The sequence below is a fragment of the Eretmochelys imbricata genome, chromosome 8 (assembly GCF_965152235.1).
Source record: "Eretmochelys imbricata isolate rEreImb1 chromosome 8, rEreImb1.hap1, whole genome shotgun sequence".
NCBI lineage: Eukaryota > Metazoa > Chordata > Testudines > Cheloniidae > Eretmochelys > Eretmochelys imbricata.
Genome location: NC_135579.1, coordinates 30,889,718 through 30,908,720, shown reverse-complemented (window position 1 = coordinate 30,908,720; position 19,003 = coordinate 30,889,718). Strand labels below are relative to the sequence as shown.

The window sequence follows — 19,003 nt, the reverse complement described above, 5'->3', positions numbered from 1 at the left end:
ACAAGCAGAGAGAACTGGAAGTCCTGGCACAGTCAAGGAATTTTGATGTGATTGGAATAACAGAGACTTGGTGGGATAAGTCAGATGACTGGAATACTGTCATGGATGGATATAAGCTGTTCAGGAAGGACAGGCAGGGCAGAAAAGGTGGGAGAGTTGCACTATATGTAAGAGATCAGTATGACTGCTCAGAGCTCAAGTATGAAACTGCAGAAAAACCTGAGAGTCTCTGGATTAAGTTTAGAAGTGTGAGCAACAAGCGTGATGTCGTGATGGGAGTCTACTATAGACCACCGGACCAGGGGGATGAGGTGGACAAGGCTTTCTTCCGGCAACTCGCAGGAGTTACTAGATCGCACACCCTGGTTCTCATGGGAGACTTCAATCACCCTGATATCCGCTGGGAGAGCAATACAGCGGTGCACAGGCAATCCAGGAAGTTTTTGGAAAACGTATGGGACAATTTCTTGGTGCAAGTGCTGGAGGAACCGACTAGGGGCAGAGCTCTTCTTGACCTGCTGTTCACAAACCGGGAAGAATTAGTAGGGGAAGCTAAAGTGGATGGGAACCTGGGAGGCAGTGACCATGAGATGGTCGAGTTCAGGATCCTGACACAAGGAAGAAAGGAAAGCAGCAGAATACAGACCCTGGACTTCAGAAAAGCAGACTTTGACGCCCTCAGGGAACTGATGGGCAAGATCCCCTGGAAGAATAACATGAGCGGGAAAGGAGTCCGGGACAGCTGGCTGTATTTTAAAAGAATCCTTATTGAGGTTACAGGGACAAACCATCCCGATGTGAAGAAAGAATAGTAAATATGGCAGGCGACCAGCTTGGCTTAACAGTGGAATCCTTGCTGATCTTAAATATAAAAAAGAAGCTTACAAGAAGTGGAAGATTGGACAGATGACCAGGGATGAGTATAAAAATATTGCTCGGGCATGCAGGAGTGAAATCAGGAAGGCCGAATCACACCTGGAGTTGCAGCTAGCAAGAGATGTTAAGAGCAACAAGAAGGGTTTCTTCAGGTATGTTAGCAACAAGAAGAAAGTCAAGGAAAGTGTGGGCCCCTTACTGAATGAGGGAGGCAACCTAGTGACAGAGGATGTGGAAAAAGCTAATGTACTCAATGCTTTTTTTGCCTCTGTCTTCACATACAAGGTCAGCTCCCAGACTATGGCAGTGGGCAGCACAGCATGGGGAGGAGGTGACCAGCCCTCTGTGGAGAAAGAAGTGGTTTGGGACTATTTAGAAAAGCTGGACGTGCACAAGTCCATGGGGCCGGATGCATTGCATCCGAGAGTGCTAAAGGAGTTGGCGGATGTGATTGCAGAACCATTGGCCATTATCTTTGAAAACTCATGGCGATCGGGGGAAGTCCCGGACGACTGGAAAAAGGCTAATTTAGTGCCCATCTTTAAAAAAAGGAAGGAGGAGGATCCTGGGAACTACAGGCCAGTCAGCCCCACCTCAGTCCCTGGAAAAATCATGGAGCAGGTCCTCAAGGAATCAATTCTGAAGCCCTTAGAGGAGAGGAAAGTGATCAGGAACAGTCAGCATGGATTCACCAAGGGCAAGTCGTGCCTGACTAATCTAATTGCCTTCTATGACGAGATAACTGGTTCTGTGGATGAAGGGAAAGCAGTGGACGTGTTGTTCCTTGACTTTAGCAAAGCTTTTGACACTGTCTCCCACAGTATTCTTGCCAGCAAGTTAAAGAAGTATGGGCTGGATGAATGGACTATAAGGTGGATAGAAAGCTGGCTAGATTGTCGGGCTCAACGGGTAGTGATCAATGGCTCCATGTCTAGTTGGCAGCCAGTATCAAGTGGAGTGCCCCAAGGGTCGGTCCTGGGGCCGGTTTTGTTCAATATCTTCATAAATGATCTGGAGGATGGTGTGGATTGCACCCTCAGCAAGTTTGCAGATGACACTAAACTGGGAGGATAGGTAGATATGCTGGAGGGTAGGGATAGGATACAGAGGGACCTAGACAAATTGGAGGATTGGGCCAAAAGAAATCTGATGAGGTTCAACAAGGACAAGTGCAGAGTCCAGCACTTAGGACGGAAGAATCCAATGCACCGTTACAGACTAGGGACCGAATGGCTCGCCAGCAGTTCTGCAGAAAAGGACCTAGGGGTTACAGTGGACGAGAAGCTGGATATGAGTCAACAGTGTGCCCTTGTTGCCAAGAAGGCCAATGGCATTTTGGGATGTATAAGTAGGGGCATTGCCAGCAGATCGAGGGACGTGATCATTCCCCTCTATTCGACACTGGTGAGGCCTCATCTGGAGTACTGTGTCCAGTTTTGGGCCCCACACTATGAGAAGGATGTGGAAAAATTGGAAAGAGTCCAGCAGAGGGCAACAAAAATGATTAGGGGACTGGAACACATGAGTTATGAAGAGAGGCTGAGGGAACTGGGGATGTTTAGTCTATGGAAGAGAAGACTGAGGGGGGATTTGATAGCTGCTTTCAGCTACCTGAAAGGGGGTTCCCAAGAGGATGGCTCTAGACTGTTCTCAGTAGTAGCAGATGACAGAACAAGGAGTAATGGTCTCAAGTTGCAGTGGGGGAGATTTAGGTTGGATATTAGGAAAAACTTTTTCACTCGGAGGGTGGTGAAACACTGAAATGCGTTACCTAGGGAGGTGGTGGAATCTCCTTCCTTAGAAGTTTTTAAGGTCAGGCTTGACAAAGCCTGACTGGGATGATTTAATTGGGGATCGGTCCTGCTTTGAGGAGGGGGTTGGACTACATGACCTCCTGAGGTCCCTTCCAACCCTGATATTCTATGATTCTATCACTATCCCCATTTACACAGGGGATTAATCAATAGTCAGTGTGTAGTCAATGGGCAGTGCTTCTCTGAAATGATAATTCAGTAAAGGGATAGGAGTATTTTGATAAATTCTAAACTAGGAATAACATACCTCTTAAGAGGCTGCACTTCACTACCTTACAAATTCAGTGAAACACAGGTAAATGACTGGCATTTTAAGCAATTGCTGATATCTACATAAATATTTAAGGATTGATAGGTATCTACCGTGCTTTATGGTACCGTTTTATCCTGTTCAGTTAGCTCAAGAGCCATGTTAGCGAACATACTTTTACATCATTGTCCAACTAGCTATAGTTTGTGACATCAAAAAATACAAAACTATCCCAAGACATGATGACCCTATTAGCCGTAGCACAAAATACTCTGTTTAGAAATGGAGGAATGTATTTAATTAATTTGTTTATTCTTGCTGGGGCAAGTGGGGGAGCAGGATTACGTAAGACAATTAAATTTTTTCTATATTGCCGTATTTGGGCCACACTTCCTGGCTCATATAACACTGTTGAGAAAAGTAGCAGTAACTCTTTCTTATTCAAAAATACATTTCATGCTAACAGTAAATAAAAATGCATTCTCAATTGCACCAAGAGGAAGGCCCAGTAATATACTAAGCAAACAAACGATGGAGAGGGAAGGAATTACAAAAACAGTGCAAAACATCTCCTTGTATTTATCTTTGATAACTGCCACTATTAGCGTGACCAGTATTGTTGGCTGAGAGGGTCATGTGATGCTGAATGACTAGAGAAAATCTAACAGAGGCCAATTAAAGTTGTAGCATAGTAAGGACAAAAATACCCATTTTAAAAGAATATATTTTAATGAGCATAAATAAAACCAAGGTTTTGATTTATATAGAAATCTATTGCTCTTTCAGAAATATGAATAAATGGCCAAACATACATCTCAACCCAGTTTTGAGAATATCAGAATTATAAGTATAAATGCCCTCAGTGTAATCAAAACATGCATGTACAGAAAACTTGAGTGAAGGTAAGGTATGCAAAAAAAAAGTGCATCAAATAGCTATCATGATCTTTGAGTCCACATTTAAAATCATGTCCTTTTTCATAATAATTTAAATAGACGTAATATATACACTATGTATTACAACATGATTGTCTAAATAAATATGCTCTACTTTCTAAAATTCTTTTTTTAATTATGTATAGATAGGTATCTTCTCCACTCTGCTTTGAACGTCACTGATATTAACACAACTAGAAATTACATTTGCGTATCAAAGAGTGTCTAGAGGCCAAAATCACTCAAAGTTACATCTGTATAATACCTCTCGAACCAAAGGAAGTTACAACTTTAATCAAGAGCCGCACTTGGAATCATTGAATATGTACTATAGTAACAATTCTAAGTTTTGGTGTTTCCACATAATAACCAAAAGACAGATTAGCATAGGCACAGACTCCATGGGTGCTCAGGGGCTGGAGCACCCACAGGGAAAATCAGTGGGTTCTGAGCACCCACTGGCAGCTCCTCTACCAGAACCTCCCACTCCCGCCAGTGTCTCCTACCTGCCAGCAGGCCCCAGCAATCAGGGCCTCCCCCTCCTTCCCTGTGCCTCCCACCCACCGCAATCAATTCTTTTGAGGCATGCAGGATGCTCGGGGGGGGGGGGAGCAGGATGTGGTGCATTCGGGGGAGGGAGCAGGAAGAGGCGGGGCAAGGTGGGGTCTTCGAGGAAGGGGTGGAGTGGTGGCAGGGCTTAGGGCAGAGATAAGGTTGAGTACTTCTTCCCCCCCCAGCACATTGGAAAGTCAGCACCTGTGCACATTACTTAGATTAATGTCTACTATAACATCACAAAAACACACATTATACAAAGAAAAGGAAACGCTTTGCCAATATATTTTTATTATTGATTAATTATGTGGTTGCTGAGTGTCTGTATGGAGTAAATTAATATCTTCCATTGCTGTAGCCATGTTGGCCCCAGGATACTAGAGAGATAAGTTGGTTGAGGTAATATCTTGTATTGGAGCAACTTTCACCAACAAAGACAAGTTTTGAGCTTACACAGAACTACCAAAGAGCTCTGTGTAAGATCAAAAGCTTGTCTCTTTCATCAACCGAAGTTGGTCCAATAAAAGATATTACCTCACCCATGTTGCCTCTGGGGTAAATCAACTATCTTCCTATAGTCAGTTCATCTTGAGTTGTCTCTTAGAATGTGTGCTAACTACTTGTGCTAAACTATCTGTTCGGTCTTGTATTTAGCTCGGACTCTCCTTCCCAAACCTGAAGAACAGCTCTGTGTAAACGCAAAAGCTTGTCTCTCTCACCAACAGAAGTTTGTCCATTAAAAGATAATACCTCCCCCACCTTGTCTATCTAGAGCCAGGTACAAAAGAGAACAATGGCTTCAGATTGAGGCTCATCCACCACCACTTAAGGGACTGATGCTCGAGCCATTTACTTTTATGTCAACTGATTTAGATCAATGCCTCCCAACCTGGGGGTTACAGGACAGGTTTAAGGGGCTTGCAAGTGCCGGGCTGGCATTAGGGGGTGGCAAGCAGAGCATTAGGGGTACTGGAGTCTGGAAAGGTTGAGAACCACTGCCTTAAAAGGCCATGTACTTGAACAGAAGTTCACTGGTCTCAGGCCACACTGCCCTTAAAGGGACAGAACAAACCACTTCCAAGAAGCTCACATACCACAGTTTGGGAACTTCTGCTCTGGACTAAAGAGGGACCTGTCTAGGGTCTATGCCAGGGCATGGCAAGTCTCAAAGTAAGAGGCATATATGTAGACCTACTGTGGTTTTAAAAATCTTTTTTTTTTTATTTTTCCCCTCTCTCACATGTTCTGCTCTGCTCCTCCTGTGGTATTAAAACAATGCTTTGCTTGGAGGAGGCTGTCTGATCACTGTATATACTGTTCATCACAGACTCTCCAAGCCAAGAACTTCCAGGGCCAAATTCAGCCTAACTGCAGAGAAATCACAGTGCAAGGCGCTATATAGGCTGTGACCACTGTTCCCTCTCAGATGTGCGCGTGCGCACAGATACTAAACCCCGTGCACATGACGTAACACCGCATGCACAAAAATTTGCACAGAAGCACAATTTGCACAGAAGAATTTTTTTGTGAACACAGCCTGTCAAAAATTTGCACAGAAGCAATTTTTTGCGCACACGGCCTGTCAAAAATTAGAGGGAATATTGGCTGTGACCCAGTCTAAGAGTGGGTGAATGTTGTGATTCCACCCTCAGAAAGACCTCAGAGACCAGAGGAAGGATCAGAGATACAACAAGCCCTTTAGTCATGACAACATGCATTATAAAATGTGATCTTAGATACACAAAAACTATGTGCATTGGTGAATTAAACAAAAATAAACTGCACTACCTACAAACTCAGTTTCACATAAATATACAGGACACAAAGTTCAATACTGATAAGTATAGAAACAAAAAGGACTCCTATTCCCTATAACTGCATCCAATAACCAGTACATGTTCCTTTAAAACAGAATCAAACACAAGACAAATCTCTGCACATAGCAAATAGGGAATTCTTGTGAATTACTGAGCATTTAACTTGCTCCAGCACTCCAACAAGATAGAACGTAGGTTATGAACACAAACAACTGTAAAATACGCTGATTAAAAATAAAATATGGAAATGAGATTTCTATATTCAGTGACAAGGAGAGTCTGAAATAAACAGCTGTTATTAATACAGGGATTAATAATAACCATTAGCCACCAAACTAGCCATTTGCTTCAGTGGCTACTGCATGAAGACACTGGAACAGAGCCACTGTGCTAATTAAGTAATTACGATTGAAGCACAAGGCACTTCCTGAGGATTAATGAATGGCTGGCCAGGAAATGAGGGAGAAGAGGAGAGCTGATGGCCTGAGGCAAGTTAGAAGGTCATTAAACCCTTGGCAGTCATTAATCCCCAGAAAATGCCTTACACCAAAGTCATTATTGTTATTAAAAGATTAAAATTTAAAAGTGGCTGTATGGATTTTGTTATGCATGATCTGGTTTAATTTGGTACAAAGAGCACCAATAGCCAATCAGAATGATTTATGTTCCATTCAGCACATGATATATAGTGCAAAACCATCAAAATATTGCTTTATTACTGGGAAGAAGAGGAGATATTATACACTTCGGTTTGGACCTTGCTTGTCCAGAACATGTTTTGATGGACCACTTCTGGCAGTGTTAAACTAGTTTTTAGATTTAGATTCAAACACCTCCCGAATTTAGGGAGGTCAAAATCCAGAAAAGGATCTCATGCGTGTCTTGAGCCTCTCTGTATATAAAGCCAGAATAAGGAATGTATGACATTGCCACAGCTTTATCACCATACCATTCCTGTACATAATAGATGGCAACTCCATCCATTATGGAGGTGGGAGAAAAGGAAAGACAGTACAGAGAAAATAAAACACTGAGAAAAAGATTTTTAAAATAAATGGTTTTCTACTACAGGTTAGGACCCAAATCTGTGATCTTTACATAAGCAACACTCTCATTGCCTTCATAACTCTGATTATTATAAACAATGTAACAAAGCCCAAATATTACAAAGTCAGTAGATCCGGGGTGGCCAACCTGAACCTGAGAAGGAGCCAGAATTTACCAATGTACATTGTCAAAGAGCCACAGTAATACTTCAGGTTTCAGAGTAGCAGCCGTGTTAGTCTGTATCCACAGAAAGAAAAGGAGTACTTGTGGCACCTTAGAGACGAACATCCGATGAAGTGAGCTGTAGCTCACGAAAGCTTATGTTCAAATAAATTGGTTAGTCTCTAAGGTGCCACAAGTACTCCTTTTTTAGTAATACTTCAGCAGCCCCCCCCCCCCCCACACACACACCAGCTCCCCCCCCACTCAGCGCCTCCCCCTCCGTCCCCACACCTCCTGGTCAGCTGTTTCGTGGTGTGCAGGAAGCTTGGAGGGGGAGAGGAATGAGCAAGGGCATAGCAGGTTCAGGGGAGAGTGCGGGAAGGGGTGGAGTGGGGGCAGGGCCTGTGGCAGAGCCAGGGGTTGAGCAGTGGCACCCCCCAGCACATTGGAAAGTTGGCACCTGTAGCTCCAGCCCCAGAGTCGGTGCCTATGCAAGGAGCCGCATATTAACTTCTGAAGAGCTGCATGTGGCTCCGGAGCCACAGGTTGGCCACCCCTGCAGTAGATCATTCAGAGCTAGATTAAACAGTACCCATGTCATGTGGCTTCTCATAGATTCAGGCACTAATCAGTGTGAATAACTGCCATCTGACACAGCTTTCTCCTCTAGCACAAGTGCTGTGCTGACAACTTACCTTTACTGCTCCCATTTCAATTTCTTTGTAAAAGAATAACTTTAAACTAGCCCAACTGCCTACAAGCATAGCAGCTGGGTACAGGAAGTGAGTAATGCTACTGCAAGATTTGGTGTGTATGTGCAACTAAAGATTATTTATGCACAAGAACTGAAATAAATAAAATCATTAAATGGTGGAAGATGGGAGATTTCAAAGCTGGACATTATAGTTTTACCTTTATTGCAGCAGAGATTTGGTGGGTGTGTGTACATACATGTGCACATGTACACAAGAGTGTGTATGCATGCTGAGAGAGTGTGGCTGTAGTGCACAAATGGGCCATGATGCAAGCTTCTAGCTGCTACCATAACAGAAAGAAATTTAGAACTAATGCAACATTTTTCCCCCTCTGATATTGGCCCTATGGAACAAAGTTTTTCTTTTTTTCCCTGCAGTGAAGTAATATTATATAGAACTCGTCCTAAAAATATGTTTTCATTTTTGTAATGATCTATACAGAATGAAAAACTAAAATTATATTAGCAAAAATTAACACCAGAGTGTACATCTCTGCACTACCGGGGCACATCAGGCAGCAGGCTTTCGTGTATCTATCATACGACAACACACAATAGCCGAGAAATATACTGAATTGGTGTAGAGAGTCAGCAGGGAATAAAAAGGACAGTCAGCAAGGTATTTTGCTCTCAAAGGTTAAACCTACCTTTATGAGCTATGGGGGGAATGACTTTCCCAAATGTATTCCTTCCCCCGTCTCTTGAGCAGCTACTGTTATAGCCTCTCTCCTAGGAGAGACAAGTTGCACTCAGGTTAACCTTTTGATCACCAGGACCAAATAGCGCCCCTTGCATCCTGTGACACACCTTATTGCACTCTCTCATCAGTTCTCATAAGCTAAACATTAAGCATAGGCAGTACTTAGGTGACACAGGAAGTCATGCTGAGTCAGCAGAAATCCAACCCAACTCCAACCCAAGTTAACACTACCTCCATCATGTTCTTAGGAGACACAGCTAAAGGTCTCATCTCACATGAAACGTAAGAACAAGCCCTTTAACATTAAGGATCATTAAATATCTCATTTAAATTTTTCACATGAGTAAGGCTGTCTAGCCCTTGGTTCTATAGTTTACATTGTGTAAGTCTTTATTCCTTACCCTGAAGTAATAGATTACTTCTGGCTTTTGCAGACTCTATCACAACGCACCATCATGTAGTCTGCATATGCCATATTTTAACAGAATAAAAATTTTAAGCTCAGTTTAAAGTTTAGGTTGTTTTGGATTTTAAACTGGTCACTGGTTCAGGATTGTATACTGCACATCTCAGACCTTGGGCTAATGTATTTTTCTTCATTTGGTTGGGTTTTTTTGGTAGGGATTTACATTTAGGAGCAAGAAGGAAATATTGCTCTGGAAGGTCATTTTTGGAGGGTGGGGGTAGCTATCAAAAGCCACAAAGATTGGAAAATTCAGGAGAGAGAGGGTGGAGGTAAAGATGTGACCAAAGGTGTGTGATAAAATTATTTTATCACATGACATGAGTATTCACACACGTTCTCTATACAAGCTTACTTTTGAGAGAGAGAGAACTGACCCAGATGTCAAGAAGCCATTATATTTATGCAAGCACATCATAATAACTGTTAAATATAATGTCAAAATAGTTAAGGTTGAGACAATCTCTACAGCTGCAAGATAATTGGAGTAAGGTTGCCACATCTCCCTTTTAATATTAGATCATACATTATCTTCTGTCATAGTGTCATAAAACTAGCAAATGTATCGTATTCTATTTCTGTAATCTGGGATATTATTCTACAAGATGAACACACACATAGCTCAAATAGAAGGAACACCATTTTAAAACAGCAACTGACTAAGAATATCCTTCCTTTCTATAGTACTTTTCTCTACTGATCTCAAAGAATTTGAACCAGGGGTCACCCAATAAAATTAATAGGCAGCAGGTTTAAAACCAACAGAAAAAAATACAACGCACAGTCAGCCTGAGGAACTTAGTCTTCACAACATCTTATGGAAACAACAGTATAACTGGCACTCCTAGGGGAATTCTGTGCCAAAAAAATAAAAATTCTGCAACAAAAAATTAAAAATTCTGCTCACAATACTTTCATATTCTGCAAAATTCTGCATTTTTAATTTGTCAAAATAACACAATATAATCATACCAGTTTCAATTATTTTTGGTCATTTCAAAATACCGCTCAGCAAGTATGTCTGTATCAATACAGATAAATCAGATTCAGAAAATGTTTTTTGACAAACAGATTCTTTACTAGGCATAATAATACAGAACTCTGAGTAATAATTCATTTAAACTACAATACAGAACCATATTTCCCACACACCCCCAGAAGCAGTGCAAAGGCTGGGGAAGAGGGAAATAATTGCTGGGAAGGAGCCTGCGTGTGAACTGAGGGTTCTTGGGTATGGGTGGGAAAAGTACAGAACAGGATTTTTTTGCGGGGTGGGAAGGGACTGTTAGGGAGCTTCCCCCATGCAGACCCTGGCTGACCCCCAGCTTCTCCCATTCAGTCGGGCATATGTGTTCCTCCACCTCCACTCAGACATCCACTCTCCCCATCCCCATGTGGCCCTGCACCCCCTCCTCCATCCCCATGTCTTTGTGCTCCCACTCAGCCATCCCGTCCCTATGTTGCCCTTCACCTCCTCCCAATCCCCATGTGTCTCTGTGCCCCGACTCAGCCACACCCCTATACCTATATGGCCCTGCACCCCCTCCCTCATCACCATGTGGCCTGCACCTCCCTCCCCCTGTGGTCCTGTACCTCCACTCCCATTCAGCTCCTGCCCCAGTCTGTCCCCCCTACTAGCCCTTATGAGCCTGTGACCTCCCAACAGCCCCACGCTATCTATCTCCCCATAGCCCCTGTCTCCTGACCTGGCCCTACAGGTGCTGTGAAGAAGCCAGGCTCTTTCTCTTCCCTAGCTGGCTGGCAGCAGCTGCTGTGTTCTATCGGCACAGCACCCTCTAGAGAGCAAAAGGCGGAACTGCAGCAACTTTTCAGCAGAAGCTTTTTTCTGCACAAAAAATTAAAAATATGCAAGACTCATTAATTTTGCATGTAATAGTGCAGAATTCCTCCAGGAGTAAACTGGGTTCAAAAAAGAATTAGTTAAGTGAATGGAGAATAGGCCCATCAATTGCTATTAGCCAATAATCAGGGACACAGCCACACGCTCTGGGTGTCCCTAAATATTTGACTGCTGAAAGCAGGGACTGGATGACAGGGGATATATCACTAGATAAATTGCCCTGTTCTGTTCACTCCCTCTGAAGCATCTGGCACTGGCCTCTCTTGGAAGACAGGACCCTGGGCTAAATGGACGATTGGTCTGACCCCATCTGGCCGGTCTTATGTTCTTTTCTTATTTCACAAACACTTGACCTCACAATTCTATATAAATATTATCCCCATTGAATAGATGGGGAAGCTCAGACACAGAATATAAAGGGTGAAGATGGAGAGCTCTCCTGTTTTCAAGAATAATTCACAGTGGCAGAATTTGTACCTGGATTCCAGACATTTTCTTGTCAAACCACATGATTACAGGCATAAATCAGATAGCTAAAGTATTCTGATCTTTGCCCTCAGTCTGAGAGTGAAGACTGTGTCCACAAAAGGGAGACTGAGCTCCAGCCCTTTTAAAAATTAGCCCTTGAGAGATCCTGAGGAATTAATTTATTAGATCTTCTACTGGCTTGCTAACAGAACCAAGGAATCATGGCTCACATTGAAATAAGTTTAGCCTAGTAAGGGGTTATAAAGGTGAAGTTTTAAAATGGAATCCATTTTAACAGAGTTTAAATTTCCGTTACCAAAACATTAACAGTAGCATTCTATTTTAATGGTTTTCAAATGGCTTTTCTACAACAAACATGGGTATTTTGACAATTTGAACAGAAAGTACTATCCCAATGTGGTTTAAGATATTAAATACCAAAATAAAGTTTCAGAACAGTTCTCCCTTAACGTGTTTTTTCCAGTAGCTTTATCATGAACAATCTGCAAAGCAAAGGATTCCTGATATTTGTGTCCTGACGTGGAGAGATGAGGAAAGAAACTATTATCTAAAAGCAGGAGGTACAATAAAATGATCTCACTTCAGCCTTCCTGATGTTTGAAATCTGCTCAATATGTGGGTAAATAGAGTGTACAGTATGCGTGTACACATGCTGCCAAAGTAAAGTATGATGTTCTTGACGTGAACCTGGTATATCACAACATACAATTTCAGCCCTGGCAGCTTGAGTGAAAGCAAATTTTAAAACAGTCATTGGTCTAGAACTGACAAAAGCCAAGTCTGGACTTCAGTTTTGTAACGTTCATTACTTGTTTCATCTGAATCTGAATACTGTGGGGGAAAGAAAAGGAAAATGTTATTTTTGTGATAAATTTTTGTCACTACTAATATAGTGGCTGTGGTAAATTTTCTGCCAAGCTTGGAATGTTGTGGATTTCAGGTAGATACCATAGCTCAGTGGACATAGTGTAGTTAAGAAAGAGTTAATGGTATGAAGTAAACATTTTTGATTATAGCTGGCAATTTATTTTATGGCTGCAGAAAAAGGGTTTTTCCCAAGGTTATAACACTTTTGTGCATACTAAACTGATCTCTATTTATAACAGAAACATTGTTTTCTGCTTATGATTACACTATTGTCCTAACAATTTTTCAGCAAGGTAAGGCTTACCGTATAACCAAAATGTTTATAGATATTTTATGAGATTGAAAAGAGAAGTGATAAAATGTAGCTTAATAGAACAGACAGATGTAGGCAAATTTCTTGCAAGAGAGACTTTATTCATAAATACCAATCATTTTATACTTCACAGGAGATAAATTTCACAAGCCTACAAAAGGTTTCCCTTGCAACATTTAACTTGATCCACCATCACTTTCTCTGGTGGATCCCAGGCTACACACATATTCACACAACTATATTTTAGATGCACCTGAGCTGCAAAATAGAGATTCAGAATTAGATTTGAACCCTAACTTGCTCTAAGTTGAAGAGCTTTCATGTGCATTTTCCAGCTTTCTGACCACTGCAAACATAATGAGCTCAAGCAGCCAATTTCAGATCTGGAACTAGATTTCTCCAAAGTCTTTGGAGGTCCATATCTGCGATTTCAGGTTCAGTTCCATAACTAGCATAAATGTGCAATCCTGATCACACTGCCAAAGGAAATAAAACTGTTTTATTGAATATATATTCTGAAAATATATTTGGTTGTGTTCCGATATTTCACAGTAGATAAATATCTATGTGCTTCACAATGTTGAATCATCATCTTTCAGTTTCCCATTTAAGACATCCCACTACAAAGTTCACATGAGTACTGCAGATGAAAAATATTTAGAGACAGCAGGAAGAAATAATAGTATTCAACAGACTTTTCAATGGTATTCAACAGTGTTCAATTGCAACTATTGTCTTTTTATTTTCAGAAAACACTTGTCTGCTATTCTGCAAATGCTGACTATCTGGTCTGGACCACTCTCCTGGGGCCAAAGTGTTTACAGATCTCATCTGAATGATACAGTCCCTCAGACATGCTCAGTCTTGTACTTGCATGAATTAGAGCAAGGACTATACATCAATTATTGAATCCTGTTTGATGCTATATATTTGCTTGGTCACAAGCCACTGGCTTTGTTTGGCTATTTGAGAAGATTAGTTTCAGCTGCTAAAGTAAAAAGATGGGACAAGAAGAAAAAAACAACAACAACACTGCAAGACGAATTTCTGTTTGATATTAATGGGTATATTTCTACAGCAAAGCTATGCATCAGGAAAGCAATTGCCCAAAACAGTTATTATGCATGTTATTTACATTCTATGAAAATAAGAAATATTTAAGTGGTCCACAGTTCAAAACTTGAATCTCTTGCGAAAGGTTAACTGTTAGCTAAGTAGGCATTAGAAAAGGTGGTTGACTAATTTATCTTTGCAGTAGTTAACAGTTAACATACCTTGACTACTGTAATTTATACTTTTGTTGTAAGGGAAACCAAGATTAGTTTCAGAATGTAAACGTTAAGAATTCCAAATTCTCTCTCCATTAATGCTCTCCTTTGATTGGATATTTAAATTATTTAGGGTTAGAAGAGGGCCTCAGCCTCCCTGATTGAACTAACCTCATTATCCCTAGCCTGATTCTTGCTTGCATATTTATACCTGCCTCTGAAAATTTCCACTACATGCATCTGGCGAAGTGGGTATTCACCCACGAAAGCTTATGCTCCAATATGTCTGTTAGTCTATAAGATGCCACAGGACTCTTTGCCGCTTTTAAATTTAGTTTATCTTGGTGATTGGTCTAACTAATAATTTTCTCTAACAAAATATTGGTAAATGTGGGGAGAAATTGAATGAATATCTCAAAATAGAATAGATTACCTAGAAATATAAATAAAAACCAACAGAATGAAAAGAATTAGTTTCCTAATCATTAGTTAAAGTCTTCATTTGCATCTGGGGCATAACCGCCAGATGCTGTTCGAATGGCCTAATGAAATGGGTCGCAGAGAAACTTATTACTTGCAGGCGTCAAACCGTGATTCAATGGCCCAACAAAACAAGAAAATGCGCCCTGTATTACTCAAACGGAATAGCCTGGATTCAGTTGATTTTATGAGGCAGCCACACCACCGCAGGAGCAAATCTCAGCAAGTCCGATTCAAAGAGGATAGTACAAACAAGAAGCCAATTGGTGTCACTGAAATGGACGCTAAACCTGCCAAAGACACAACGCTCATGATTGGAAAGGCACAAATATCTAGGCACCATAACCTGCCAAACTATTCTCTCTCTTTCCCAAGGGCTCAGAAGGGGCATCGGAATATTGCTATTCAAACTTCTCCCAGCCTCAGGAAGCATTTTCCAGTTTTTAAAAAGAAAAAACTGACAACAAGTAAGTCTTTAATGGAAATGCCAACTGAGCCGGAATGCTCTATCCAAGTCAACGGCAATCTTTCTGAGCAAGACATGTCTTTGGACCTCTCTTACTTAAGAATAACTAAACATTCGGAAGATGGATCTAGAAGAGCCAAGACATCCAATCAGTTATTTCAAAGAGAGTGTAAAGCACAAAGCAATGGGCCTATCCACTCAGCGTCAGATACTTCCACAATACTGGAAAAGGCAACTGTTTATACACAGGTGCCTGAATACATACATCTGACTTCTCCACAGGACAATAGCACTTCCGTTTATGCTTCAGACATGTCCATGGATTTAAATGATTCAGTACGTTCTCCTATGAGCCAATCCAATGAAAACTGTACACTGCCATCCGAATCAGGAAAATCTCCCTCCTACTTAAACAATACCAGGAACTGTAATGAAATTAATCCACATTATGACTCTTGTGAAGAAAAAAGTGTTTTGGAGTTACCTGTATCCACTAAAGACACTAGCACTAATGAAATCACTCCATTATCACCTCTGTCGAACCAGAGTTCATCCCACTGCTTTCTCAGAGATCATCAACAGCCAACAGAGCCTGAAACAGACTCTGATTGCATGGTGCTGACTAATGATAATCATGGAATAACATCATTGACCAGCAGTAATGAGTCAAAATCTATTCCCTTGTGTCACACTGAAATGGATAAAACTTCTACATGGTCATATGTTCCAGAGTATTGCAATTATTTAGAAGACTTTCACATAAAGTCCCATCTTCCAGGGAATGAAATTAAACCAGAAACCAACAAGGAGATTAGAGACATTAATCAAATTCACTTGGCACATAGTGAACTATGTGCCCTACAAGGCAAGCTGCAGTCCATAGAGGAATCTTTACACTCAAACCAGGAGAAGATTAAAGTCCTTTTGAATGTAATTCAAGACCTGGAAAAAGCCAGAGCCCTCAGTGAAGGGTATGGTTTACTTTAATATTAAAAAACTATTTTGTTAAGTAATTTATCAAAAAGTCAGAAGTGGCTGTTTGCTTTCTTTTAATCTTTGCTACTGAAAATCTTCCTTTGAAATATTTAAAAAAATGTTTGCAAAATCATATTCTCTCTACTGTTTTATAGATTTGAGCCACTCCAGAGAAAGCAAATGTCTTTACATTTTGGCATTAATTAGCACTAAACTTACAAAACATCAGATCAGTTAGGGCTTATCTATGTTGTCCATCCATCATATTTTGATTAAAAGGGGGCAAGACACTGTGACAAAAAAAAGCATGGTTACAGATAGCGCTAATTGACAGGACCTATGAAAGAACGCGGAACCTGAAAGCCCCTCTCACTCCTTAAGGTGGTGTCTTAAGAACAGAAATAAGGGCACCACTTGTGCCATAAACATTCTGCAGGTTCGCTGAGACCTTCATTCTCTCTGGCTACAAATTCCAACCCACGTACATACTATATACACACCACATTAAAATCATTAACTAGAACATGTTTGAAGAAATGGCAGCAGAAGTTTTTGAATTATTGCTTTCCCTTCTGTTATTACCAATATAGAAAGTAACATATAAAGCGTAAATGTGGATCATGGACTTTTATCAGTGCAATCACTGGCTCTGTCTTGCAACCATTACTCATCTGATTTAGGAATGCAAATTGTGCATTAGATTTCAGACTTCAATGGGACAAGTCTGCAACACATCAGTAACAGTGACAGGATCAGGCACCTTACTATTAAAAATGTCAAACTAACATGTTGCGAGACATTTATATACCATTTTACAGGGTTCAGAATGTCACCAAGTTTAAACCACCGGCTCAGACTTAGAGCATGTTTGCTGAGAATACATTTCAGAACTCTTTATGAAACTAACAACAGTTAGAGATCGTTTCTAGCTTTTAAAAATATGTTGCACATAATTAGTCAACCCTTTTAAATGCACAAAGATGATTAAGGATCTCTTTTTTAAAAAAAGCTACATGCGTTAGCACTTGCAAAACATATTTAACTGCACACCTAATTTGCTTTCATAATTACCAATAACAAAAGGCAAATAAGATAATTGCACATTTTTAAACTCATGCCATGTACATTAGCAGTATTTAATCCTTATCACTAGTTACACTACAGAGGAATCCCTGCACTTCCTTCCACATTTGCAGAAGGCCCCCAGGCAGCAGGAACAGCATGGCTCTAGTGCAAAAGAAGATGGGCAGGACCTGGGTTCATGATTTGGGGCCTGAGTCTTTACAGAAAGATGCAGGGAGTGAACAAGAGAGGCGTACATTGTAGCTGGATGACCTACTACCAAAGAGATCCTTCTAGGGCTGTGGAGATAGCTCAGGGCATGTAGTGGTGAAACCTCCATCAAGTAGTTCTGCTAATTTTCCAGAACCTCTGAGGAGGAAGATATCTTCCCCTACACACACAACAAAAATAGAGTCTGCCCTCATTTGACAAAAGCCTTGTTGATGATTATGTATCTGAGTATTCCAGAAGGGTGCAACCTTGTAAAGTGAAATGCAGACCATTCTACAACATTTGTTCTTCCTTTTTATTCTGTTACCACATTGTTGGAAACTGAATTACTGCAAAGCTCCTCAGCTGCCTCTGTTTCAGCATCAGTGACAGGCTTCAATCTGTCTTTCTAGAATCATTTGGTGACTGTGTTGACTATGGTAGTAAAGCTGTGTCATAATTATTCCCATTGCTTTTGTGAGTAGCACCACTACTGCTGTTGAAAAGAACAGATTGAGATTAGTTCTCAGAAAAGCCATTAGAGAATCATTTTGGGAATCCTATAATCACAGCCTTTTTATGCAGATAAAGCTGCCATTGACTTCAATGGATTGTACACCTGGGATGGAAGGAACCACCCAGGACGTACCTCTACAGCATGACTAAATTACTGCAGTTGTCCCCAACTCATTCTTGACAGATGACTTTCAAGCCTAGCCTTGAATATCTCCAGTGACAACAATTCTGCAACCTGCCAGCTTGTTCGTTTTATCAACTTTCTTAGTAGCTACAAAGAGAACTGTTTGTTTTCTTAAATTATTTTTCAAATACACAAAGAATTGTCCAACCGGTACAGGCTGAAAAAGGACAAACCAGAAAAGAACTTGTTTTTTGATACAGCCATTTATGTCAATTTGCTTTTGTGGCACTATTCAATGAGAATGTTTAGCTGCCTTGCTTTTCTGTTCAAAGGAAGGGGACAAAAGAAAAAAGAAAAGGAATGGAAAAGTAGAAAGCAAAAAAAAAAAGGATATTTTGATGTACAGAAAGCATAGCAAACAGTTCAAATGTGTTCCAGTCAAAAAGTGTTCTTATAATTGAAGTGTTCTTGTAAAGGTATTCATATAAGAGATAACAGTTGTACAAAATCACCTGCTTTCCAGCGAATCCCCTGAACACAATATCAGCACCACAGTTTAAATGAGTTTAAGGGCAGAGGTTCAAGATGATAAATTTATGTGCTTTGGTTGGTTTTAAACCAGATTCTTAGCAACAAATTTTAGTGTTACATTTGTGATTAGGATACTTAAAATGCCTGTAAAGAGGGGTTAGGTCTATTATAAGAGTTCTAGCTTTTCAGTTCACAGCTTTTTTATATAAATTACAGCAGCTATTGTCTATTGCAGGCGCAACTTCTATCGCACTGGCCAAGACCTCAACAACTGCAGCACTTGCCAGAACACCGCATGTATCATTTACAGGTACCTCCTGCTACTTGGTATAGTATGCATAGATGTCATCAGGGTACAATACAATATTTCCCTTGCACCTATAATTCTACTATTGTTAATCATTAATAAAAGAGCGGAAAGTTATTGTGTGTTGTTTTAAGGCACAGAAAGAAAGTTCTCAAGGCTGG

At 40.7% G+C, this 19,003-nt stretch overlaps 2 protein-coding genes across 2 annotated transcripts in view; one reads left to right on the top strand and one right to left on the bottom strand.

Moving 5' to 3' along the window:
• DOCK2 (dedicator of cytokinesis 2) overlaps positions 1–19,003 on the bottom strand; it is a 505,601-nt gene that overhangs the window by 227,562 nt on the left and 259,036 nt on the right. The gene's annotated exons all lie outside the window — the stretch shown is intronic.
• The window catches only part of INSYN2B (inhibitory synaptic factor family member 2B), a 31,146-nt gene continuing 26,840 nt past the window's right edge, over positions 14,698–19,003 (top strand). The window contains exons 1-2 of the mRNA XM_077824539.1: positions 14,698–16,088; positions 18,771–18,845. Coding sequence (XP_077680665.1) covers positions 14,698–16,088; positions 18,771–18,845 — 1,466 coding nt within the window. The remainder of the gene's footprint in view (positions 16,089–18,770; positions 18,846–19,003) is intronic.